The 27,466-nt window shown below is 43.2% G+C and overlaps 1 protein-coding gene across 1 annotated transcript; it reads left to right on the forward strand.

Annotated features, from left to right (window-relative positions):
- Positions 1 to 346: 346 nt before the first annotated feature.
- LOC139389704 (olfactomedin-like protein 2A) lies at positions 347 to 26,746 on the forward strand. The gene is made up of 8 exons (XM_071136602.1): positions 347 to 664; positions 14,000 to 14,263; positions 15,014 to 15,121; positions 15,579 to 15,755; positions 15,895 to 16,150; positions 22,670 to 22,978; positions 23,229 to 23,414; positions 25,286 to 26,746. Exons 1-8 carry the CDS (start codon positions 596 to 598, stop codon positions 25,888 to 25,890), a joined length of 1,974 nt encoding a protein of 657 aa, XP_070992703.1. The 5' UTR covers positions 347 to 595; the 3' UTR covers positions 25,891 to 26,746.
- Positions 26,747 to 27,466: the final 720 nt, after the last annotated feature.

Consider the following 27,466-nt stretch of genomic DNA (forward strand, 5'->3'; position numbering starts at 1 on the left):
CAGTAGGGCTAGTTGCGAGCACCAGTGAGACAACTCTGAAACTTGTGCATACATTTTATATGTGCTACTCATTTATCAAATTAATGCTAAAATGATATAGACAAAGTGCAGCTGTTACGTGTAATTCATATCCCTGTGCGCCATGCGTAAATGCTAATTGTCAGATTTGTCGCAATAAAGGTTGTAAAAAGTTGTATGGAATATTAGAAAGTTATTCAACTATAATGAAATACGTCTGAAACGACTCTAAAGATAAGATTCGATAAGAAATATTATGTCCCAAGTTCATGTCAAGTGTGTGTGCAAATTGCCCCTCCCATGTGTGGAGAAGAGAAGATTGGTGGATGATGATTTACCCCTGATGCGCAGAGTTGAGGACTAGTGTGTGGACAGCGCCTTATCAGCTTGGAAAACTGATTGTTGCGCATATTACAGCAACGACATATACGATTTGGGTCTGTGGCAATGGAAGCCTAATATCTCGTGCGGATGTCCTAATGTATGGATTGAGTAATACTGTAACCGACCTTGTCATTCCGACTCCAAAAGTTGTGCTGAGGGATTCTTTATCTGCTATCAAGCACCTGGAAGGAAAATGTGGAGATTTACGAATTTATTAGCTTGCCTACTTGTGGTGTGTAAAGATGTCACTGCACAGAGTAAGGTAAGTAAGTTATGGGCATGGCTTGGTTATAGACTAATAACACCAATATGATGTTGCAATGGCACAAGTAAGTAAGGAACTCCCCCATATTTAATGTATCTAATTCCTTGTGGTAAAATATTAATACAAATTTGTCAACCCTGTCTTGCAGCTCTGCTACAGTACATTTATTATTGTTAACTTAATATCTGAATACCAATGTTTTATGCACTCTTTAAAAAAACATATTATCCCACTTTAAAGTCAACGTATTTCAACGAAATGATTGCACAATTTGCGCAAATTAGCCTAGTGAATTCGTTCACGTGCGCGAAGGAGCGATCGACGCTTCCCGTGTGACGTGAGGTTGTTGAAAGCGGGAAGCAGTTTGCATAACAAACGATAAACATTATGCTCTTCCAATTATCCATGTGATTTCCAAATTAAAATGCCAATTCCCCAATATCAACTGTTGCCCTCAATGACCAGGTGTCCAGTCAGAGATCAGTTGATTTGCCTGACCATAGACACGGACTCTCTCCCTTCTCTCAGTCTGAACACGTGTTGATATAAAGAATAGATGCATGTCATTATTGAACATGACATCAGCCTTCTTGGCGTGTAAGTATAGACTTTGAATCCCCTTATTGCACACCAGACACACCATTACATTAGGTTTCCCCAGTGAAAGGTCAAATAGGGCGTGCTTATGTTTGTCCTGTTTCACACATGCACATGTGTGTAACCTGTACACGTGTGGTGTGAAATGGACATTTATTATCATATCCCACTCCCCGAGACACCCTTAGAGACTGGGGTAACTGCCAGGGATGAGCTATTATTTAGGCAACCCTGGAGCAATTAAGTTTCTTGCTCAGGGCAGAGCGACAGATTTTTCACCTAGTCGGCACAGGGATTCAAACTAGCAACCTTTCGGTTACTGGCCTAATGCTCTAACACCCTCAAACTCGACTCTGGACCTCGAGACAGTTTCACTGCATTTTGTCATTGTTCCATTCTAATCAGGGACTGATTTCGACCTGGAACACCAGGTGGGTGCAATTAATTATTAGGTAGAAGAGAAAACCAGCAGGCTCCGGATCTCGTAGGGAAGAGTTGAATACCCTTGCTCTAACCACTAGGCTTCCTGGCGCCTTTTATGTGTACGGCCTGATGCCAGATGAAATGTGGGAAGAGATGGCAGCCAGTGGGGTAACAGTAATATCTGCCCTGCCTTGTTTGCACAGCTGCTGGACTTCAGTAACCCCTCTCTCATAGACCTGCATTCCCCTGTGGAGAGTCTAATCCCTGCTCCCCACTGTAGAAGAAGAACAAAAATGGGCACAAAACAAGACGCACACAAGCACATGAAGGTTGTCGAGCAGAGTTTCTTCTTGGTGCATGAGAGGAAGTGTGATGCATTTAGAACATTGAGCACAAGTGTCATGTGTTCACATCATGGTATTTGTGTCCTCTCAAGAACAGTGGAGTGTAACATTTCTCATGACAATGATAATCCCTTATTATTACAATGATCATCAAATGTATTGAGGGTAACAACTTACACAACTGATAACTCAGGATTCAAGTGGACTGTACCAAGGCCTTCTGTCAAAGGATTTTTTTTAAATGGATGAGAGCTGCCCACCACTAATATGCATGTGAATATCTGGCTCAAAGTGGAGACACTGACTTCATCACTACTTGTTTTTGTAAGTGTTGACATGCTGAATGCACAGAGGTGTCCGTTTAAACTACTGGCACACAGCTCGGACACCCACGCATACCCAACAAGATATGCCACTAGAGGTCTCTTCATGTTCCCCAAGTCAAGAACAGACTATGGGAGGCGCACAGTACTACATAGAGCCATGGCTACATGGAACTCTATTCCACATCAGGTAACTGATGCAAGCAGTAGATTCAGATTTTAAAAAACAGATGAAAATACCTTATGGAACAGCGGGGACTGTGAAGAGACACACACACACACGCACACACAGGCACAGACAGAAACACATACACATGATAAGAAACGCACACTACACACACGTACACATGGATGTGGAATTGTAGATATGTGGTAGTAGAGTAGAGGCCTGAGGGAACACACGCAATGCGTTGTGAAAAGTGTTATGAAATGTAATGGCATGTCATATTTTCAATTGTGTACAACAGCCTTAATGTTGCTGTACCCCAGGAAGAGTAGTTGCTGCCCTGGCAGCAGCTAATGGGGATCCTTAATACATATAAATAAATACAAATACAAAAGCATAGTATAGGACCACTAACAAACTTGTGGTTGATTTTAGCACGGCTATGGTTCTCTCTGTTCTCTGTGTTCATCTCATGTGCCTGTCTTGTGTGCTGCCTGGATGCCCTCTGTCCCCCTCTGTCCCATTGGACATTGCCCACTGGTGACACTGAGATGATTGTGAGACAAAGCCAGCTCAGAGGAGGACACAGAGGGAGTGGTGGCGTGGGAACAGGCATGTGCACCTGCCCCTTGTTTTGGTTGTAAACAAACCCAGGAATCCCGCCGAGAGGTCCTTGAGAGGGCAGAGAGAGAGACGGACACCGAGACATAGGGAGGAGACTCACAGAAAGCCCCTCTGTCAGAGTAATTAACTAATGAGACTTGGTGTGTCACTGGGACTTAATGAGTTAATGAGACTTGTCAGTCAGTCAGTCTGTCTGTCTGGGGGACTCAGTGGCCCCTGGCCCCAGTGCGGCTGGGAGAGGGCTCTAATTCTGAACAGCAGGAAATGAAGGAGACAGTCACACAGACCACAACAGCAAACAAAAAGCAATCTCCCTTTCCCTCTGAGCAATGTAATGTAGGAGAAAAGTAACACAAAGAGAGCTGAAATTACAAGCCCGTTTGTCTGAGCCCTTCATCTAAGGATGCTCCATACAGAACATGGCTGCCAGAGGACCACATTGCCAAAGGGAAGTATGATTCACCCATTCTCTGCACCACTTGCCCTGCACCTGTTTTCCCAGTCTGCATTACTGTACGCCTCCTTGACTGTGTTTACACAGGTAGCCCAATTATGATCTTTTGACTAGATTAGCTTTGAAAAATATCTGATATGAATAGATCTGATTGGTCAAAAGACCAATCAGTAGGGGGGGGGGGGATCCTAATTGGGCTGCTTTTGTAAACACAGCCTTTGTGTCTGACTGCTATGATGTGAGTTTGTGCCCAACGAGGAGCCAGCTTGGTCTTCCTATTAGTTCCACACAGGAAAGATATCCCCACTGAGCACACACTTGTTGAATCAATGTTGTTTCCACGTAATTTCCTTGAAATTACGTGGAACCAACATGGAATAGATGTTGAATTGACGCCTGTGCCCAGTGGGTCTCCTTCAGCTGGCACATTCTCACTCAGCATCTATCACATCCATGGTCCTTCACTGTGTTTTATGGTGGGGGGGAAAAAACATCCAAGTAAAGGTTTGATACAATTGTACAATCATGTGGAATATTAGACACTGATCTATCTATCAGTTCCATCAATCTATCCAGTGGGCCCTGTCACACATCTGGCTCCCAAAACAACAGCATCTGGGGAGGAAAGCAATTGCAACCAGCTAATTCCATTCATGACTGTGGTCCCCAGACATGCGCTGATAATTAAGAGAGAACTGTTTACAGATAAATCATCTGATACTGTTCCACAGATTAGCTGATTCTCTCTCTCTCTTCCATCCCCCCTTTTTTTTATCCGCCCCTCTTAATCTCTGCCTCACTCTTCTCTCATTAGGCTCAATCAGTAGTAGCCACTGAGGTTAACCGGAATGTTCTGAGTGTGCTCGGTCGGACACATTATGGCTGCATTTACACAGCCAATTATTGGCAAAAGATCTGATCTGAATGGTCAAAAGACCGATTAGTGGCAAAAGATCAGAAATGGGCTGCCTGTGTAAACGCAGCAAGCCTCGGATGGAATGTGGACGTGTACCCCCAAAAGCAGCAAGTGCTCAGTAAGCTTGTGTCCAGCTAATTAACGTCCCAGTGCTAACGCCAGTTTCTGTTCAGGTTAGGGACTGCAATCTCATGGTTCATCTCCAGGCTGAAGGCTTACGTTTCCTTTTGCAGTCCAGGAGGTTCAGATTTACAGTGGCACTAAGTCTGTTTATCATAAGCAATGCTAATTAGATTAGGAATCAGGTGGACTTTCTGGACAAGAATTTGGACTCCAGATTTGTCTATAATGTTTAGACTGGAGAGCAAGGTGATACGTCGGGGAATTTCAACGAATAGTTCAGATGTCTTCATAGGTCAAAAATGATCTTCAAGTCAAGCTGAGTCAATATTCCATCATCTGTTGTGTAAACCCTAACTGGTGGATTACGGCCATCGAATTCCAGTTTAATAGACGGTGATTCTGAGATGAACTTTCTCTTTAGCATTTGTCTATCCTGAAATATCATTGCTTTGATTTAGTCATCAGATAAACCCCTTCCAGACATGGACACTGTGTGGATTCATTCCACTCTAGTAGTCATACTAAGTATTTTTTTGTATCAGTTTACCTCAGAAACAGTTTCCTGAGTTGAGCGTCTTTGAAGTGGACAACACCCGGAACAGGGTCTGTTCTTTATCTGTTTATATTAAGAAATATAAACACTTTTGTGGAAAGTATCCTACATGAATTATCTTGTTTGTGAAAGCTACAGTGTCATTGTTAAGTCCATATGCCGTATGCCTAGTAACAACATGCAGATGGCCCGAACAATTATACAAAACCTACGGTCTGAAACGGACATCCTTGTTTATAGGACCGTGGTTAATGTTACAGTAACGCTTAAGGCCATCATATAATAACATTGGTTTTCTGTGTTTAAAGATAAGCCTTAAAAGTGCCTGGAATGTGCCAGCCATTGTGTGCAATGTATCTTGTTTTTAGCAGTTGTGGACACAATTGGGATTTCACTTAGTCGCTGTAAGAGTGGCCACGGCCTTCAGTGAGTGAGTGATCTAATCATGTACTGTGGTCTGTAGAGTGTGTGAATGTGAAGCTGTGCAGTCGGGTCCCTTCCGCCTATTGTGCAGACCAAAGTTTTGTATTTGAGTCCTATTCTTTTGACCTGAAACTTGACTGCTCTCAGAGGTCAAAGCCTACGGCGCCAAGCTCAAAGCATGCATTAAGCTCTTAGCGGTCTTAATTACGAACGCTCTGGTGTCTGTTCTCATATGAACAGAGCAAGGACAATAACGGTTCTCACAGCCAATATCATTTCTTTAGAATTAGGACAGCTGACGTCCAACTTGCTCCGGTCTGTGTGTAAAGGAAAGAGGATTGATAGGGAAGAGGCTGCACATCAATGGTGTGTACGAACTCTTCCCTGTTGGTCAATACACAAATGCACACTATCCCAAATGCAGGTGTCGAGGAGGCAACCAAACCCAATCAAGCTGGCAGGAATTCCACTAGGTTTGCCATGCTTAGTTGGTACTAGAAGCAACTTAAGCTGATGTTGCTAAGGAGCAGGCTGGGTTTGGATCGCCTGGGTCTGTGATGGAACAATAAGGCGCAGCAGGGCTGTGGGCACAACCCCTCCAAGGGAACTTTAATCTGCTAATCCACTCTGTTTTCATGTGGTTGTAGCATTTGTCAACCCACTGCCTTTTTTACTTGACATGGGTCAGGAATGGCTGGCCACTATGCACACAGGGGTCCTGCCCCATAATCAAAGACCCCTCTGAGTGTAAGTCTACAGTAATGGAGGGTACTGCCCCCCCACCGCTGTCACAGGCTGCATTCCTCCACTAATGAGCCCACCCCCTCCCCCCCTCTCTCTCCCCTCACCAGCCTACAGGGTCTGGCCTCCATAAAAATCCTCACTTTCAGAGACCACTCAGTCACTGGATATTTGTGCACAGTTGTGTGGATGCTCTCCTTGGGTTTTCTCTTTACTCACATTGGCAAGAAGACTTGATCTCCATAGATGTTTGCCCCGATCTACAGGTTACGTGCCCAGTGTGGATTTGGTGAAGGACAGGACTGACGATTCTTCCAGAAATACCTTGATTGAGTGCAGAGTTGAGATGTTTATCATGTCTTGATACAATGTGGCAAAGTAAGGGCTCAGACAGACAGAGTCACATTTCATTTCAAAGAGATAGAGACAGACAGAGATAATTTAATGAAGAATCCCGTGCTGCATTCTTGTGCTGCTGTAGGGGAGAGTGGAGCAAGTTGAGTCAAAGGGGTAAGATGAGTCCCCTGTTCTTCTAGGAAACCATACACACAATGTATGATTTGACCAAATATTTAGGAAGAGGTTATCATTTCATAGAGTCTGTGAAGGAAGAAACCACATGGGAAAAGTGGTAAGCAAGTTAGGTCCAAAACACAGATTTTCACCAAGTCAAATTAATTTAGTGTGTTAGATATTTCATGATGCTTGTATCTTAACCAAAGTAGATACTTTTAAGATTGTTCTATACGTCAGTTGGGGCCTTTATAAGCTTCAATATGAAGTCAATATGAAGTCCTAAATCTAGCATGAAAGTGCATCCTTATAGCTGTGTGAGCCAATAGTCAAAATGTTTGCCTTTGGGTAAGTTGAGCCAGTGGTTGAGCCAATGGCAAGTTGAGCAAATATAAGTGTTTTCTTCTCAGGGTCAATGCAAGGCATTATCGCTGGGATATGAGGTAACATGACCTGGCCTATGTTAAAAGTTGTAACACTAGGCCTCCCGGGTGGCGCAGTGGTTAAGGGCGCTGTACTGCAGCGCCAGCTGTGCCATCAGAGTCCTGGGTTCGCGCCCAGGCTCTGTCGTAACCGGCCGCGACCGGGAGGTCCGTGGGGCGATGCACAATTGGCCTAGCGTCGCCCGGGTTAGGGAGGGCTTGGTCGGTAGGTCGGCTTGGTCGGCTTGTCTCATCGCGCACCAGCGACTCCTGTGGCGGGCTGGGCGCAGTGTACGCTAGCCAAGGTGGCCAGGTGCACGGTGTTTCCTCCGGCGCATTGGTGCGGCTGGCTTCCGGGTTGGATGTGCGCTGTGTTAAAGAAGCAGCGGCTTGGTTGGTTGTGTATCGGAGGACGCATGACTTTCAACCTTCGTCTCTCCCAAGCCCGTACGGGAGTTGTAGCGATGAGACAAGATAGTAGCTACTACAACAATTGGATACTACGAAATTGGGGAGAAAAAGGGGTAAAATGTAAAAAAAATAAATAAGTTGTAACACTGAGAGTTGGGAAGCAAGTTCAGGGAGTGAGCGTTTTAATAAAATAAACAGAACATAATACAAAACAAGAAACACGAACAGCCCACAGACATGAAACTGAAACAGAAACCATGACACCTGGGTAAGGAACCAAAGGGAGTGACTATATAGGGAAGGTAATCAGGGAGGTGATGGAGTCCAGGTGAGTCTGAAGACGTGCAGGTGCGTGTAATAATGGTGACAGGTGTGCGCCATAACAAGCAGCCTGGTGACCTAGAGGCCGGAGAAGGAGCACACGTGACAAGTGTTTTTTTTTTAAAGTACAGTGTTTTTTAGTTAAAATATGCTTACAATTATTCAAATTTAAAAAATAAATTATGATTGTGTTGAATTGCGTTTGGGAAATTGGCTTTAAAAAGCTTTAAAAAGTTAGTGGTAATATTTGATTCAGTACAGAAATTTGTAGGTGGCTTAATTTACCCCATACCAGGGGTAAGTGGTGCCAAGAGACCACTTTATTTGGACAAGCAATGTTTTCAAAACTGTAATGTTTTCATGAATTCTAATTATTTTCAGCGATACACACCATCCTGAAATATATTTGAAGTTTTGGAATGGCCTAGTCGAAGTCCAGTCCTAATCCCATTTGAGATGTTGTGACAGGACTTGAAACGAGCAGTTCATGCTTGAAAACCCACAAATGTTACTGAGTTAAAGTAGTTCTGCATGCAAGAGTTGGCCAAAACTCCTCCAAAGCGAAGTGAGAGACTGATCCACAACTACAGTAAGAGTTGCAGTAAGGGTTGCAGTCATTTCAAGGTGGCACAACCAGTTATTGAGTGTAAGGGGGCAATTACTTTTTCACACAGGGGAATTGGGTGTTGCATAACTTTGTTAATTAACTAAATTAAATAAGTATAAATTGTTTGATTTGTAAACTCAGGTTCCCATTTATCTAATATTAGGTGTTGGTTAAAGATCTGATAACATTAATTATACAAAGAATATGCAAAAATACAGAAAATCAGAAGGGGGGCAAGTACCTTTTCATGGCACTGTATGTAGAGACCTTTGTCAGAAAGAACGTACATGTAAAAAAACACTCAACTTACCCCACTCTCCCCTAAGTGGTACCACATGTGGGCCTGCCTCAGGGTTTATAGAGATCCCTAAATCTCATTGGGGGAAGATGACAGGTTAACCCTGGACAGAGGGTCTGAGAGGGAGCTGGGCCCCAGAAGGTACTGGAAGACGAGCTTAGCATCAGTAGAGTGCAGCGACCCCCTGGCCTCTACATCAAATCAAAGTTTATTTGTCACATGCTTCGTAAACAACAGGTGTAGACTACCAGTGAAATGCTTACTTACACAACAATGCAGAGAGAGAAAAAAAGAGATAGAATAGAAAAATAAAAACACAATAAATAAATACACAATGAGTAACGATGACTTGGCTATATACACTGAGTATACAAAACACCTGCTCTTTTCATGACATAGAATGACCAGGTGCATCCAGGTGAAAGCTATGATCCCTTATTGATGTCACCTGTTAAGTCCACTTCAATCAGTGTAGATGAACGGAAGGAGACCGGTTAAAGAAGGATTTTGAAGCCTTGAGAAAATTGAGTCATGGATTGTGTATGTGTGTCATTTAGAGGGTGAATGGGCAAGACAAAATATTTATGTCTTATAACGGGGTATGGTAGTAGGTGCCAAGTGCACCGGTTTGAGTGTGTCAAGAACTGCAACGCTGCTGGGTTTTTCACGCTCCACAGTTTCCTGTGTGTGTCAAGAACGGTTCACCACCCAGGGCCTCCCGGGTGGCGCAGTGGTTAAGGGCGCTGTACTGCAGCGCCAGCTGTGCCACCAGAGACTCTGGGTTCGCGCCCAGGCTCTGTCGTAACCAGCCGTGACCGGGAGGTCCGTGGGGCGACGCACAATTGGCCTAGCGTCGTCCGGGTTAGGGAGGGCTTGGCCGGTAGGGATATCTCATCGTGCACCAGCGACTCCTGTGGCGGGCCGCGCACTAACCAAGGTTGCCAGGTGTACAGTGTTTCCTCCGACACATTGGTGCGGCTGGCTTCCTGGTTGGATGCGCGCTGTGTTAAGAAGCAGTGTGGCTTGGTTGGGTTGTGTATCGGAGGACGCATGACTTTCAACCTTCGTCTCTCCCGAGCCCGTACGGTAGTTGTAGCAATGAGACAAGATAGTAGCTACTAAAAAACAATTGGATACCACGAAATTGGGGAGAAAACGGGGTAAAATTAAATTTTAAAAAAATAAAAAAATAAGAACGGTTCACCACCCAAAGACATCAAGCCAATTTGACACAGCTGTGGAGTCAACATGGCCTCCCTGGGGAACGCTTTTGACACCTTGTAGAGTCCATGATGATGAATTGAGGCTGTGTTGATGGCAAACACTTGGTGTGTGTGGACCATGATAATTCCTTAGTGATGTGGACAACGAGGAACTTGAAGCTCTCTATCTGCTCCACTATAGCCCCGATTTATGTGGATGAGGGCGTGCTCGGCCTTCCATTTCCTGTGGTCCACGATCAGCTCATTTGACCTCTCAGGGAGAGGTTCTTGTCCTGGCACCACACTACCAAGTCTCTGACCTCCTCCTTGTAGACTGACTAATCATCATCGGTGATCAGGCCTACCACCGTCACATCGTCGGCAAACTTAATGATGGTGTTGCAGTTGTGCGCAGCCACTCAGTCATGAGTGAACAGAGAGTACAGGAGAGGACTAAGCACTCACCCCTGAGGGGAACCCATGTTGAGGGTCAGCGTGGCGGATGTGTTGTTGCCTACCCTCACCACCTGGAGGCTGCCCATCAGGAAGTCCAGGATCCAGTTGCAGAGGGAGGTGTTCAATCACAGGATCTTTAGTTTAGTGATGAGCTTGGAGGTCACTATGGTGTTGAATGCTGAGCTGTAGTCAATGCACACTGTTCTCATGTAGGTGTTACTTTTGTCCAGGTGGGAAAGGGCAGTGTGGAGTGCAATAGAGATTCTGTGGATTTGTTGGGGCGGTATATGAATTGGAGTGGGTCCAGGGTGTCTGGGATGATGGTGTTGATGTGAGCCATGACCAGCCTTTCAAAGCATTTCATGGGTACAGATGTGAGTGCAACAGGGCGATAATAATTTACACAGGTTATCTTGACATTCTTGGGAACAACGACTATGGTGGTCTGCTTGAAACATGTAGGTATTACAGACTGGGGCAGGAAGAGGTTGAAAATGTCAGTGAAGACACTTGCTAGCTGTTCAGAGCATGCGCTGAGTAAGTGTCCTGGTAATCCGTCTGCCCTGTGGCCTTGTGAATGTTAATCTGTTTAAGGTCTTACTCACATCGGCTACGGAGATCGTGAACAGCTGGTGCTCTCATGCATGATTCAGTGTTGCTAGCCTCGAGGCAAGCATAGAAGGTATTTCAATTGTTTGGGAGGCTTACATCACTGGACAGCTTGCGGTTGGGGTTCCCTTTGTAGTCTAATAGTTTGCAAGCCCTGCCACATCCAACAAGCTTCAGATCCTGTGGAGTAAGATTAGATCTTGGTCCTGCATTTACGCTTGCCTGTTTGAAGGTTTCTTCGGAGGGCACCGCGGGATTTCTTATCTGGATTAGTGTCCCGCTCCTTGAAAATCGGCAGCTCTAGCCTTTAGCTCAGTGCGGATGTTGTCTATAATCCATGGCTTCTGGCTGGGGTATGTACATACGGTCACTGTGGGGACGACATTATCGATGCACTTATTGATGAAGATGGTGACTGATGTGGTAAACTTCTCAATGCCATCGGATGAATCCCGGAACATATTCCAGTCTGTGCTAGCGAAACAGTCCTGTAGCTTAGCATTCGCTTCATCTGACCAGTTCCATATTGAGCACATCACTGGTAATTCCTATTGAAATGTTTGCTTGTAAGCAGGAATCGGGAGGATAGAGTTATGGTCAGATTTGCCAAATGGAGGTTGAGAGAGAGCTTTGTATGTGTCTGTGTGTGAAGTAAAGGTGATCTAGAGTTTTTTGCCTCTAGTTGCACAGGTGACATGCTTGTAGAAATTAGGTTAAATGGATTTCAGTTTTCCTGCATTACAGTCACCGGCTACTGCGACCGGGAGACCCATTAGGCGGTGCACAATTGGCCCAGCTTCGTCCGGGTTAGGGAAGGGTTTGGACGGCTGGGATGTCCTTGTCCCATTGCGCTCTAGTGACTCCTTGTGGTGGCCCGGCCATACACACACGCTGACTTCAGTCGCCAGTTGTACGGTGTTTCCTCCAACACATTGGTGCGGCTGGCTTCCGGATTAAGTGAGCAGTGTGTCAAGAAGTAGTGCGGCTTGGCAGGGTCATGTTTTGGAGGAAGCATGGTTCTCGTCTTTCTTCTCTCCCGAGTCCGTACGGGAGTTGCAGCGATGGGACAAGACTGTAACTACCAATTGTATATCATGAAATGAGATAGGAAAAAGGGGTAAAAAGTAACACTACATTTTTATTTTTTAAATAAAGTCACCGGCCACTGGGAGCGCCACCTCTAGGTGAGCATTTTCTTGTTTACTTATGGCACTATACAGCTCGTTGAGTGTAGTCTTAGTGCCAGCATCGGTTTGTGGGAGTAAATAGACAGCTACAAAAAATATAGATGAAAACTCTCTTGGTAAATAGTATGGTCTACAGCTTATCATGAGGTATTCTAACTCAGGCGAGCAGAACCTTGTGACTTCTTTAATATTAGAGATTGCGCACCAGCTGTTGTTAACAAAGAGACACACACCCTTCCGCTGAGCTTCCCTGACACCACCATTTTGTCCTGCTGATGTATAGAAAAAACAGTTAGATTTACATTTACCATGTTCTTGTTCAGCCATGACCTGGAGAAACATAGGATATTACAGTTCTTCAGATCACGTTGATAGGATAGTCTCGAACAGAGCTCATCAAGTTTATTCTCCAGTGATTTCACATTTGCCAATAGAATGGAGGGTACAGGAGGTTTATCCACTCTTCGACGTAGTCTCATCAGGTGTCTCACACGCCAGCCTCTATAACACCGTCTCCTCCTGGTCCCTGATAATCAATGTCTTTCGCCTCGTCCAAATAGAGGTTAATGATAGCTGTTCTGATGTCCAGAAGCTCTTTTCGGCCATAGGAAATGATGGTGGAAACATTATGTAAAAAAAAAAGTTACCATCATCGCAAAAATAAATACACAAAATAGCACAATTGGTCAGATGCCCGTGAAACGTCCGCTATTCCCTCCAGCACCATTCTCGCATGAGGCGCTGGGGGAGATGGCCAGACATGGGAAGATGAACAGAGCAGTGCCCGTCACAGACAACAGACAGAGAGACAGGCACTTGAGAACTACTGTGACACCTTAAGCTCTCTGTGGGATGAAGGTTTGGCACTCATTGGCCTCTTACCAACAACAACTGAACATTCAATAAGATATGCAATAAATCTATGGTATATCAAATGTCTAACTGGGCCTAGAATGAAACCTAGAAACACATCACTTTAATGATTACTGTTTATGCAATGTTTGGCTTTTGTTATGTATCTGGAATGATTATGAGAATAATGTCAGTGTGTGGCGGGGACTGCTACTGTCCAACACACAGCTGGTGATAAGAGTTTATATTAATTGCATTGCATTGGTCTCAATTGCTTTCATGTGCTTCAAAGGAGATGAAGCATGTGGTAAATGTCCCAGGATCACTTTCCTTTCCTTGCTTTTGTTTCTCTCCTAAGAAAATTGATTTACTATTCATAGTATGTCCACCGGGGAGGGAGTCATTCAGAACATTGGAACAACTCTCCATAGACTCCTGTGAGAAAACCCAAGCTCAGCATATATATTTATGAATCATAATGTCAAAGTTAAATCCTGGCCATTGATCACTATGGGTCAGATAGAGTTGCTTTCACAGAATGTCTCTGCTTGAATGCTGCTCAGCCTCCAGACTGGCCCTCTCACATTCAACCCCACGTTGTGACATCATTCCAGGCTGTGATTGCCTCCTGTAGCTGAGGGACGGGAACCATGTCCAGTTCACGCATGTCAGGAATACTTTAGTCAACCACTCCTACACCACTCTATTTAAAACCAGTGTAATCAGTCCATTTCATCCCTTCTCTTCAACTCTGTCTCTCTTGTCAGATCTTTGGGGAGACAGAACCGGTGCGGATGACATCGGAGGGCTCAGACTGTCGATGTAAGTGCATCATGAGGCCACTGAGCAAGGATGCGTGCCAGCATCTGAGGAGCGGAAAAGCACGGGTGGAGGACTTCTACACGGTGGAGACCGTCAGCTCTGGATCGGACTGCAAGTGTTCTTGCACAGCCCCTCCCTCTTCCCTCAACCCCTGCGAGAACGAGTGGAAGATGGAGAAACTGAAGAAACAGGCCCCAGAGCTTCTCAAGGTGACGGGAGGTGCAGCAGTAACAGACACTAACTGTAACTTGGTGGCAAAATAACCTTATAACTGTAAATGTTAGTAGTAAAATCAGGTAATTGACTGTGTAAAGACAGTGACCAGAGACCCTGATTACATGTGTGTGGTTTGATCCTGAAGATACAGTATACGTAACCATGGGAGAAGCAGAAACAGGATATGATGTGTAATTGTTCAAATGAAAGCTTCAAGGTGTCCCAGGTTGTTACACAGACAGTTCACTATGACATCACTGGATTGTCTGTCTGATATCCATCTGCTAATAACATCTCAGCACCTCTGAGGACCTTCATATCTGAAGCACACATTCCTTTTTCACTGGCAGTGAGAGGAGAGGAGGCACGCTATGTAGCATATGAACAGAACAACCAGAACCAGATGTGTGATCTGACTGGATTTAGGCCTTCTGCACTCTTTTAGGGTCCTTACTACTGAATAGTGTCAGGTACATAGGAGTAAAAAAAAAAAGAATACTGGAAGAGATGGCGACCCGCACACTGTCAAAAACTGAGGCTTGAATGAAAAATAAATAAAAAAAATTTAAAAAATCACTGTGCCCCCAAAATAATGATAGTGCAAGAATTTGCATAATGGAAAGCTGAAAACAAAACACGAACGTTTCGGCCCCAGGCCATCCTCAGTGGATTTAGACTTAGCCATAGATTAAGCCTGGTTGTTGTTTCGTGTTAATACTCTCCTCTGTGCTGTGGTTGTGCAGCTCCATTCCATGGTGGACCTACTGGAGGGGACGCTGTACAGTCTGGACCTCATGAAGGTTCACTCCTACATCAATAAGGTGGTCTCCCAGATGAACACACTAGAGGAGGTAAGCACAACAACAAAAAACGTCCTGGTATAGTGGAACAAGTGTCACAATAACTAGGACATAAAACAACAACCAGGGTACACTAGGTTTGCATGCCTTTCTACATACTGTGTTTGAGTGTATTTGGGCTCTTTCCAAGGGTTCTAAGCTGTTAAAGCTGTCTACGGTCCTTTATGGAGACAGAGCTGATTAAATGGTTTGTGATTGGATACTAGTAATCCCCCCCCCACCCCCTAAACTGCATGGCTACAGTAACCCTACAGTTATTCACTTCTCTAACAGGAAAAGATGTACTAGAATGGGGTTAGAGATTTGTGTGACTGGCTCCGCCAGAGAACGAGTCACACAAAGTAACGTTTTAATAATCTATATACAAAAGGGTTCCTTTCTGGTTAGAGTTATTTGCACATTTGTACAATGGACTGGTCTGACTCTTAGAACACGTCTGTTTTTCCAGACAATCAAGACCAACCTGACTCGGGACAATGAGTTTGTAAGGGACAGCATGATAACTCTGACAAATCAGTTTAAGAGGTATGAAAACTACTCAAACATCATGATGAGCATCAAGAAGGAGATATCCAGCCTGGGGCTGCAGCTACTGCAGAAAGACCAAACAGAGACCAAAGCTCAGGTAAGTGTGTCTCAAACAAACACACACACACACACACACACACAAGCTTGCTCACAAATTACACATCAAACACACACAAACGTTCACATGCCCACACAGACGCACCGTAAATCACAGGCTTGAATGTTAATGTTTACAGGACACCAATGATGAGAAAACCAAAGAGACCGTAAAAAAACCTAACAAAAAGTCCCCTGCATCTAAGCCCCCTCCCAAGCCGCCCAAGGAAAAGGTTGTAAAACCCAAGAAAGAGAGCACCAAACCTGGGAAGCCCATCAAGCCTGACCCCACAGCCAAGGCCAAGGTGGCAGGGCACCAGCCGGGGGTAGTGAGGGGCATCACATACTACAAAGCAGCCAAGGTGGATGGGGACGGGCATGTCACAGGCGGTAAAGGTGAGAGAAAAGGGGCCGATACAGGGGGAGAGTTTGACCACTCTCTCTCCCAGCCCAGTGTGTATGTAGCCCCCTCACCCCTTAAGACAACATTAGAATGTGACTTCAGCTGAGTTAGCAGAGCTCAGCCAGTCTGTATGAGATCATTTATATGCTGTCCTAATGTGCTCAGACCCTATTGTGATTGTTATAAACTAAACCAATTCAAATGTAAGTTATACTCTTTTGGGGGGGGGGGGTCTTCATTACATAATGCAGGATCTGCATTGCACAAGACTGATCTGGAGTCCCATAGAGCGGCACACAATTGGCCCAGCGTCGTCCGGGTTAGGGGAGGGTTTGGCCGGGGTAGGCCGTCATTATAAAATGAGAATTTGTTCTTAACTGACATGCCTAGCTAAATGTAAAAAAATATTTCATATTCCCAACGGAGACAGATATTGTACATTCTATTTCTGTATAGATCAAGCCATTTAGATCTTAATTGAAAGATGATGTTCTCGCACTGGTGTGATAAAAGAGTGTAAATCTTCCTGCTACATGTATACTCTTGGCAGCTCTGCTAGAGGAAGTAAAACAGTGAATCCTTCATCTTGTAGATCACCAGATCCTCAGGACAAGACTTATCCTGCTGTTGTTTTAAAAAAAAGCAGGGCTTGGGCCATTGGAGGATCACATTGCTTGTGTGCATTCAGCGAGCATTTTTTGTATTGACATAATACATCGAGCTAATGGAATGCTGTTTCAATAACATTGCCACATCCAGGACATGCCCCAGCTTCACGCCTAGCACACAATGTGTGGGAGAACCTCATCACTGTGCAGATTTCCTGACTCCTTCAAATCCTCTTTAAGTTTACAAGAAGAAAAATGCCTTTATTTGTATAGCATGTTCAATGGAACAACGATTTTAAAAGTCCGAAGCGTTTCGGCTGCATGGCCTTCATCAGGGAGTACAAAGATATGATGATACAATGTCTTCTTTAAAACAAAGCATTTTCCAATCAACCCTGATTGAAGAGGGAGTGGTTACAGAATAGTTAATACTCAATACCAAACAAACCGAGAACATTCCCAGAACATTAGCTAAGATTCCCATTAATCTCTAGTTAGAGTTTTATCTAACGTTAGTATGATAACGTCCCCAAAACATTTTATAATGTAATAAATACCTTTGGTTTGTTCTCCTTGTTCTGCACAACACCACAGAACATTCACCAAAAGTTCTCATTAGTTTTCCAGGTAATGTAATAATACAATGTACAAGTAACGTTTTCCCAGCAAACCAAAGTTGGATCTGTGAAAGTTCCCAGAACGTTGGTTAGGTTGTTGCTAGCCTCTGCCGAGTCCCCAACAACTAGATGTTCTGGTTTTCAGGGGAAATGGAAAGAGAGCCTTCCGCTTTTGGACATTAACAAGGCAACACACCATCTTAAAACCTTTTACTGCCGTGGGTTAAATCAGGGTCACACAGTGTTTCTTGGTAGTCTTAAACAAATCTACTTTGAAACAAAAGTATACACCTCACACACATGGTTGCGAAAATAAAAAAATATGCTCAGTTGTGATGACATTCATTCAATGTTGAAGTGAGGTTGCACAGGACATTCCCTTAATTGTACAATAATATTATTGTGATATTCACAAAGGTTGCACAGAACATTCCCACAATGTTGCATAATGTTCCACAATTTCCAAATAAGTCTGTTTTTATGACGTTCATAGTATATTTGTTTTAGGTTTAACATAATATTCCATTGATGTTCATGCAACATACAGTACCAGTCAAACGTTTAGACACACCCACTCATTCAATGGTTTTTATTTTATTGTAGAATAATAGTGAAGACATTGAGAGAATGTCAAGCGTGTGCAAAGCTGTCAAGGCAAAGGGTGGCTACTTTGAAGAATCCCAAATATAAAATATATTTTGATTTGTTTAACACTTTTTTTGGTTACTACATGATTCCATATGTGTTGATGTCTTCTATTATTCTACAATGTAGAAAATAGTAAAAATAAAGAAAAACCCTGGACTGAGTAGGTGTGTCCGGACTTTTGACTAGTACTCCACAGTTGACCTTGTCTTAGAGGTCTTCAGAACATTTCTAGAACATGCTATATTTAAGCTTTACCTAATATTACCACTACATTCTCAGCATGCAAATGTGTAGCTCCTTAAAGCAGATTGGAATACATCCCAGTATGTTTCTCTACAGATTTAATGGCAATTTGCATTTGAGGACTGTATTGTACACAGCATTTTAATTTAGAGCACATTGGAACAGCCTTCAATCATACAGTACAAACACAGTACAAACATATCTTTACACTTCATACACTGAAAATATGCACATGTGGTGTTTGAACCAGCAATGTTTGGTTCCCAAGTCAGGTTTTTTATCTTCTGCCACACCAGGGAACCTCTCTTACGCCTTATTTTTTCAGTGTGGCAGTATGGTCAATCAGGAATTCCATTCTTCCTTTTTAGCCTTCTTACACATAACTAACCCAGGGATATACCCGATAACTGAGTTATTCACCATCACCTCACCCATCCTCTTTATATACGGCATACTGCTGGGCCCATATTTACAAGGTATCCAAAACTATGAGTGCTCATCTAGGATCAGTTTTGCTTTTCAGATCATGAACAATAAGAGAGGGGGGGGGGGGCATGTCAAGCGACTCAAAGTAGGAATTGTATTGGGTGTCTTTTTAAAAGTTGAACAGTCCATTTTTTGCACAATGTTTTATTTTTACAGTTAGTCTAAATTCTGCATTTCTGGCTAGAATAAAAAATCTGGATGAAATAAATACATCATCTCTTTTAGTAGAGTGTATCTGAGCCTCAATTTCACCGTTTTCTTCAAAAGAAACATGGTTAAAGAATATGTGGGATTGAATCTGCAATCCTAAAATCAGCAACCAGATCATTAACCCTCTGTGCCACCAGGAGATAACTGTGGCCTTTCAGGGTTTTTTCACTCTAATATGGTCAATCAGGAAACAGAACAAAATGTTTGAGTTATTCAAATATTCCCATCCTCTTCATATGCTGTGTACTTGTAACGCTGTAACGCGATTTCAGTCTTGGAGGAGTGTTTTCTGACTGATACTGCATTTGGTTAACCTTTCTAGGGCAGGCGTTCCACTAGCGGAACCCCTCGACAACATTCCCTCTTGAAAAGGCAGCGCGCGAAATTCAAAAATATTCTTTAGAAATATGTAACTTTCACACATTAACAAGTCCAAAACAGCAAATGAAAGATACACTTCTTGTTAATCTACCTATCGTGTCCGATTTCAAAAAGGCTTTACAGCGAATGCACAACATATGAATATGTTAGGTTAATTAATCACTAACCTTTGATGATCTTCATCAGATGACACTCATAGGACATCATGTTACACAATACATGTATGTTTTGTTCGATAATGTGCATATTTATATCCAAAAATCTCAGTTTTCATGTTGCATTATGTGCAGTGATGTTTTGATTCCGAAACATCCGGTGATTTTGATAAAAGATACAAGTGTTATTCACATAAATAAAGATAGACTTCTCCTTAATGCAACCCCTGTGTCAGTTTTCAAAATAACTTTATGGAAAAAGCATAATCTGAGAGAGAGCCCAATCCAGCCAAAGAAATATCCGCCATGTTGGAGTCAACAGAAGTTAGAAATAACATTATAAATATTCACTTACCTTTGATGATCTTCATCAGAAGGCACTCCCAGGAATCTCAGTTCTACAATAAATGACTGATTTGTTCCATAAAGTCCATAATTTATGTCCAAATAGCCACTTGTTGTTAGCGTGTTCAGCCCAGTAATCCATCTTCATGAGGCGCGAGCACTACGTCCAGACAAAAACTCGAAAAGTTCCATTACAGGTCGTAGAAACATGTCAAACGATGTATGGAATCAATCTTTAGGATGTTTTTAACATAAATCATCAATAAGGTTCCAACCGGAGAATTCCATTGTCTGTAGAAAAGCACTGGAACGAGAGCTAACTCTGTCGGGACCGCGCGTCACGAGCTTGAGACACTCTGCCAGACCCATGACTCATTCAGATCTCATTCCCCCCACCTTTGTAGCAGTAGCCTGAAACAAGTTTCTAAAGACGGTGGACATCTAGTGGAAGCCTTAGGAAGTACAACTTGACCCCATTGACACTGTATTTGGTAGGCCAAGCTTTGAAAATCGACAAACCTCAGATTTCCCATTTCCTGTTTGGATTTTTTCTCAGGTTTTCGCCTGCTATATGAGTTCTGTTGTACTCACAGACATCATTCAAACAGTTTTGGAAACTTCAGAGTGTTTTATATCCAATACTAATAATAATATGCATATATTAGCATCTGGGACAGAGTAGGAGGCAATTCACTCTGGGCACGCTATTCATCCAAAAGTGAAAATGCTGCCCCCTATCCCAAACAGGTTTTAAGGAGCTAGACATTTGCATGCTGAGAATGTTGTGGTAATATCAGGTCAAAACATTGTATGAATGTCATCACACTTTTGTGTTTTGGGAACCTATCTCTTGTAATGTACCCACACTATTCCCACAACATAATTAAATGTTCTGGGAACCTATAAAGAACTCAGAAATGATTTTTTGTTAACATTCTTGCAACATCAAAGGTTTGGTGCACCCAGATAGAAACATTATCTGAATGTCAGCCAAACTGGACGGTTTAAGTGTTTTCGGAATCTCTTGTTATATGCCCACAATGTTCCTACAACCTAAAGAAACATTCTGGGACCATTTAAAGAACAGATTAAATGTGTTCTAAGAACGTTCTAGTAACATCAGGCGAATGTTTTATACAAACATTTTATAATCATCAGCACGTCTGGACATTTTTTTGTGTCATGAGAACATTCTCTACAACCTAACAAATGTTCTAGGAACCAATTTTGGTTTGCTGGGTAACTCTAGTTGAATGAATAGGTATGCTAGGTTTGCTCAAGGTTCAGATGCACATATGCTGTTAGATCATGTGTTCTGCCATGCCTAGCCGTTTAGCCATACTTTGGTGAGTCCAGCCACCTTTGTCAATCCAGTGAAGCGAATCAGCTTACTTTCCATAATCTCTCACAAAGAACAGGAGGGCCTTTTTTTCAAAGGTGAATTACATCTATTAGATAAAAGACAATGTGGCTTTTCTTTCACCACAACAATACCTGTGATTTTGACTCTAGAGACCCACAGCACATTATCTTATCTATGCCTGCCTCCTGATTCCTAAGGCTTTCCCTGACTCTCTATCTTGCTGTTAAGCCTTTAACAGATACATGTGGTCAGGTAGTGTGCACTATGAGGTTCAGAGAGCGAGTGTTGTGCAGATGCGCTGCTTATGTAGCAGGGAGAGGCGTTTTATCTCACATGTGTCTAGCAGCACAGGAAGTGAGAGTAGGCTAGGGTAGAATAGGATAGGACAGGATAGGATTAACTTTAATGTTCCAATGGGAAAATTGTCTTAGACACACGGTACTGCTGTATACAAAATAAACACTGCACATTACACACTCAACATAACACATACATTGCACTTTACTCTTAGCATGATACACTTCTCATATAGCCACATACATAATACTTTGCCTATTCACTTATTCTGTCAGTGGTGTACTAACACACTTTACATATTGCTGTTCAGGTATTTGATGGACATGGGAATGAAGGAGTGTTTATACCTGTTCAGCTTACACATGAGGACCCTATAGCGTCTACTTGAGGGGAGGAGCGGATATTCAGAGTATAGTACATGGGAGGGATCTGAAATCATTTTCTCTGTTTGTCTGTTCAGAAATAATGTTGTTTCACACCCATGACCTTCATGGCAGTTTGTATCAGGCGGGAAATTTGGGATTTCAGTTAGACTGATACATTTCCAGTAATATGAGTAACAGAGGTGAGCAGACTCAGCCTGGCCCTCTCCTCCTGGTACTGTCTTCTGTTCAGAAATAGTGTTGCCTCACACCCATGACCTTCATGGCAGTTTGTATCAGGCGGGAAATTTGGGATTTCAGTTAGACTGATACATTTCCAGTAATATGAGTAACAGAGGCGAGCAGGCTCAGCCTGGCCCTCTCCTCCTGGTACTGTCCTCTGTTCTGCTATTCTCTCTCCATGGCCAAGGATAAGAAAATGTCATGTGAGGACTGTGGAATTCTGAATCCAAACAGGCAGAGGCAGAGGTTAGCGGGACCGACTTGGTTACAGAGGAGGGGACAGAGAAAGTGAGAGGAAGCTGGCATGCTCTGTGTGCTGCATAACTAATGCATTCCCCTTTGATGTGGCCCCCGGGAAATCTCTGGTACTGTACAGTGTCTGTCTCTCTGACATAGGTCTCAAAAGCAGCTCATACAGGGCCTGTGGCTCTGAGGCTCTATTTTAGTCAGTTAATTCTAATGAAATCTCGTAAAGACAAGGCTCCTCCAGAGTTTGATTTTGAGTAACTAAATTCCAGGGCCTGCTTTCCAATACTTCATCCCTTTATCCTCAGACAACTCTGCCAAGACTCAAACCGTCCAACACGTCAAAGAGACACACTCGGAGGACGGAGGCGCTGAAATCATCTTGGAAACCATAAAGGGAACCACAGCTGACTCGACAACCACCACAGAAACTGTGGTCACTACCACGACAACAATGGCAGCAACAACAACAACAGCCAGTACCACAATGCCATCTACTACCACCACCACCACCACCAGTGCAGCAGCAGTAGAGAGGCTAGACAGACCAGCTCCCACCATCATGCTCTTCCTGGACAACTCAGACAACAACAGCCGACCAATCCTACACAGAGCAGGTAGCCTGACCAACACAATACCCTACTGTACACTACACTACATCCTTTATCAACTGAATGTGCTCATTTACAGCAATACTGACAGTCAATGCTATGACTCTGTTCAGTTCAGTAACAGATAAGCATGTAACGTTTAGCTGCCAGAATATGTGTGACTGTGAAATTGGATGATTGGAAACTCATGCAGGCCATTATTTATCCAGTTTTTCTGGTAGTTTTTGTGTTGACTGTTTTGAGCTGTACTTGGCAGGGAAGATCCTAGACTGTGAGGGGACCCTGGCGTCTATCGAGCTACCAGAGAAGCAGCACAGCTATGGGAGGAATGAGGGAGCATGGATGAAGGATCCTCTGGCAAAGGACTCCAAGATCTACGTCACTAATTATTACTATGGCAACAACCTGGTGGAGTTCCGAAACCTGGACAACTTCAAGCAAGGTGGGCATGGCATAGAGAGATACATATTATAGACCAGGGTTCCCCAACTAGCAGCCTGGGTATTTATTTGAATTGTTGGACATAAGACTGTAAAAACACCAGCAAATCAGCAACAAGTGATTTTAATTTTGGAAATCTGTTCCAAAGTATTCTCATGCAAAATAGAGAGATACAGTTGAAGTCAGAAGTTTACATACACCTTAGCCAAATACATTTAAACTCAGTTTTTCACAATTCCTGACATTTAATCATAGTAAAAAAAGTATCTCTGTCTTAGGTCAGATAGGATCACCACTGTATTTTAAGAATGTTTAATGTCAGAATAATTGTAGAGAGAATGATTTATTTCAGCCTTTATTTCCTTCATCACGTTCCCAGTGGGTCAGATGTTTACACGCACTCAATTCGTATTTGGTAGCGTTGCCTTTAAATTGTTTAACTTGGGTCAAGTGTTTCGGGTAGCCTTCCACAGCTTCCCACAATAAGTTGGGTGAATTTTGGCCCATTCCTCCTGACAGAGCTCGTGTAACCGAGACAGGTTTGTAAGGCCTCCTTGCTCACACTTTTTCAGTTCTGCCCACACATTTTCTATAGGATTGAGGTCAGGGCTTTGTGATGGCCACTCAAATACCTTGACTTTGTTGTCCTTAAGCCATTTTGCCACAACTTTGGAAGTATGCTTGGGGTCATTGTCCATTTGGAAGACCCATTTGCGACCAAGCTTTAACTTCCTGACTGATGCTCCCTCCCCTCAGACTGACCATCAGATGCAGGCCATCAGTCCAGTAAAACAATATGCAAATAATTATGCCTCACAGGTAATACAACAAATGATCTATTACCAGTGTTATCATATGCCTAACATTTTTTAAATATAATTTTAAAATGGTCTGAGAAGAACAACATTGGCAGGACAATTCAAGCGTAGCCAATATGCAGTGATAATGTATTGGGCCTATAGCCTACTGCACAAAGCTAATTGCAACAGAACTGTTTTTAATTGGTTAGTGTTGCATAGACTTACATTTTTTAAGTCCTTTTTTGTCTGAGTGGTAGATCTCGGCATGCATTTTGACTCAAAGTGATCTTGACGCAGCTTGAGACTCAAACTCCAGGTTTTAGTTGTCATACTGTGCTTTTCATTCCACACACAAAGTTCCTAAAACAGCTGGGTGGGAAAAATCCACCCCTTCTTGCACTAGTAATTGGAGAGAGAAATAAGATTACTCCTCTTAACTGACTGGGTAAAATGATCTTTCTCACAGGACTGGCCTGGTTGATTTAGAGGTGTTAGGACAATGTTTTTTGAAACTCACTAACATCTTGCAAAGCGTACAGAGATTTTGCTCTGATATCCATAAGGGTGGTGAGTTCACAGCAGCGTGCGGATGGCTAGGTATCTCTGTGAGTGGCTGTGATCTCTGCTTAGGCAGGGCTGGCCTCTCATTTGAACTGGCCATAGCTGAGGGATTAGAGGCATGGGCTGGCCTCGGGGGGGAAAAGTGCTGTGCTATGGGGTTGTTTTTGTCCTTCGCTGCAGCTTCATTCATTATCTAAATCACACTTCCTGAGGTGGAAATGTAAGAGAGCAGATGTGACCAGATATGAGTGTAACCCTAATAACAGAACATCTGTTTGGACAGCAGGGAGTGGGATAATAAAACAGAAACTAGTCTGTCTCTCATGTGAAACAATTGTAAAAACTGTTATGGAACTATTAAAATGTTTGTGTGTGTGACACCTGTGAAACCCAGAATGATTTGATTTATTCTTAATTTTACATGATGTTGGCATAATGTCTGGGGGAGAGGGGGGGGCAACATGGTATGTAGTTAGCGCTCGCTAAACATGTATATATTTGGTCCTGTTAGGTCGTTGGAGCAACCTCTTCAAACTGCCTTACAACTGGATCGGCACAGGCCATGTGGTGTACAACGGAGCATTTTACTACAACAGAGCTTTCACCAAAAACATAATTAAGTACGACCTAAGGATGCGTTATGTGGCTGCCTGGACCCTCCTGCATGACGTGGTTTACGAGGACACCACCCCTTGGAAGTGGAGAGGCCACTCGGACATTGACTTTGCCGTGGACGAGAGTGGACTGTGGGTGATCTACCCTGCCACGGACTATGACTACTCTCAGCAGGAGGTGATCGTCATCAGTAAGCTAGACCCTGGGGATCTGTCCATGAAAAAGGAGACAACTTGGAGGACGGGCCTGAAGAGAAACTCCTACGGGAACTGCTTCATCATCTGTGGGGTGCTGTACGCTGTGGACGTCTACAACCAGAAGGAAGGGGAGGTGAACTATGCCTACGACACCCACACCAACTCAGAGGCTATCCCTCGTCTGCCCTTTACCAACGAATACGCCTACACCACCCAGATCGACTACAATCCCAAGGAGAAGGTCCTGTACGCCTGGGACAATGGACACCAGATCACATATAACATACACTTTGTTGACCAATGAGCACAGGGGTTTTGCGCTCAGGTAAAGTATAGGCCATCAGCACTATGACAAGTTCACTATCCCCATAGAGATAAGAGAGATGCTCAGTAATTGATGCGGTAAAGAGGTCAATGGAATGTAGACCGCGGGGGATAGGAGAAGGATGCCGGATTGGGGCACATTCAAATCTGATCTAATGAAGTGGATATTCATTATCATTGATGTATTGTAACAGCCCTACAATGTGGTTACTAAAGTCCAATTTTTATATATTTGGCTGTTTTTGCTGCATACCATTTAGAAGTAGTCCCTGTTCAGGTTTAGAAGAAGTAACTGCTAAATGGTAACTCCCGTTCGTATAAGCTGGTAGCGTAGCTAGCACTGAGAAATCTGTGGCGATAGTCAATGTTGTTTTTAACTGTAATGCAGTTCATTGGTGATTATGACATGAACAAGTGTTGGGGTTGACATCCATACAGCATTATACTCTGATTTTCACCTCAACATATTGTGAAATACACATATAAACAAAAGCCTAAATGTAGGTTAATTTTAATGGGGGGCAGTGAGGAGATTCGGATCTTTCCCCCCGAGCGTTTCCATGGCATTTTCATTGCATTGGTCAAGTTCCATTGACCTCTTTACCGGATCTATGGACAGTCCAGCAGCGCCCATATTAGATTCAACAGCCAACATTCCTCTTTCAATGCATATTAACCAATACACTTGACAGCATACCATGCGTCCCGTACTCAACAAGGTTCCTGGTCAATGTGGACTCTATATTGGGATGCTATTGTAAATCACGAACGGCTCATATATTCCACCCATTTGATTTTTATGGCCCATCAAACTCTTATCCTGTCACCTAGCACTATGATCATCTGTAATTGTCATTTCAGGCCTATTGACGATGTTTGTTTTTAAACTTGTATAAATGTTGCTGCGTACTGTAGTGTTAACTGTTAAAATTGTTTCTTTCAGTGAGGACGAGGGATGCTTTGAGTATAGAGTACCAGTCAAAAGTTTTGAGTTTTTATTTATTTTTACTTTTTTCTACCTTGTAGAATAATAGTCAAGACATCGAAACTATGAAATAACACATATGGAATCATGTAGTAACCAAAAAAGTGTGAAACAAATCTAAATATATTTTAGTAGCCACCCATTGCCTTGACAGCTTTGCACACTCTTGGCATTCTCTCAACCAGCTTCATGAGGTAGTCACCTGGAATGCATTTCAATTATTATTATTCTTTTTTTTTACCTTTATTTAACTTAAGAACAAATTCTTATTTTCAATGACGGCCTAGGAACAGTGAAATAACTGCCTTGTTCAGGGACAGAAGGACAGATTTTTACCGTGTCAGCTCGGGGATTCGATATTGCAACCTGCCGGTTACTAGTCCAACGCTCAAACCACTAGGCTACCTGACAGTGTGCCTTGTTAAAAGATCATTTGTGGAATTTCTTTCCTTCTTAATGCGTTTGAGCCAATCAGTTGTGACAAGATAGGGGTGGTATACAGAAGATAGCCCTATTTGGTAAAAGACCAAGTCCATATTATGGCAAGAACAGCTCAAATAAGCAAAGAGAA

Source organism: Oncorhynchus clarkii, chromosome 30 (assembly GCF_045791955.1).
Source record: "Oncorhynchus clarkii lewisi isolate Uvic-CL-2024 chromosome 30, UVic_Ocla_1.0, whole genome shotgun sequence".
Lineage (NCBI taxonomy): Eukaryota > Metazoa > Chordata > Actinopteri > Salmoniformes > Salmonidae > Oncorhynchus > Oncorhynchus clarkii.

Excerpts from the sequence above, each read along its gene's own strand:
- LOC139389704 (XM_071136602.1), top strand. The coding sequence starts at position 596 with ATGTGGAGATTTACGAATTTATTAGCTTGCCTACTTGTGGTGTGTAAA. Across the intron at positions 15,122-15,578 it reads AGATGAACACACTAGAGGAG|ACAATCAAGACCAACCTGAC; the intron begins GTAAGCACAACA and ends CTGTTTTTCCAG. Across the intron at positions 15,756-15,894 it reads AAACAGAGACCAAAGCTCAG|GACACCAATGATGAGAAAAC; the intron begins GTAAGTGTGTCT and ends TAATGTTTACAG.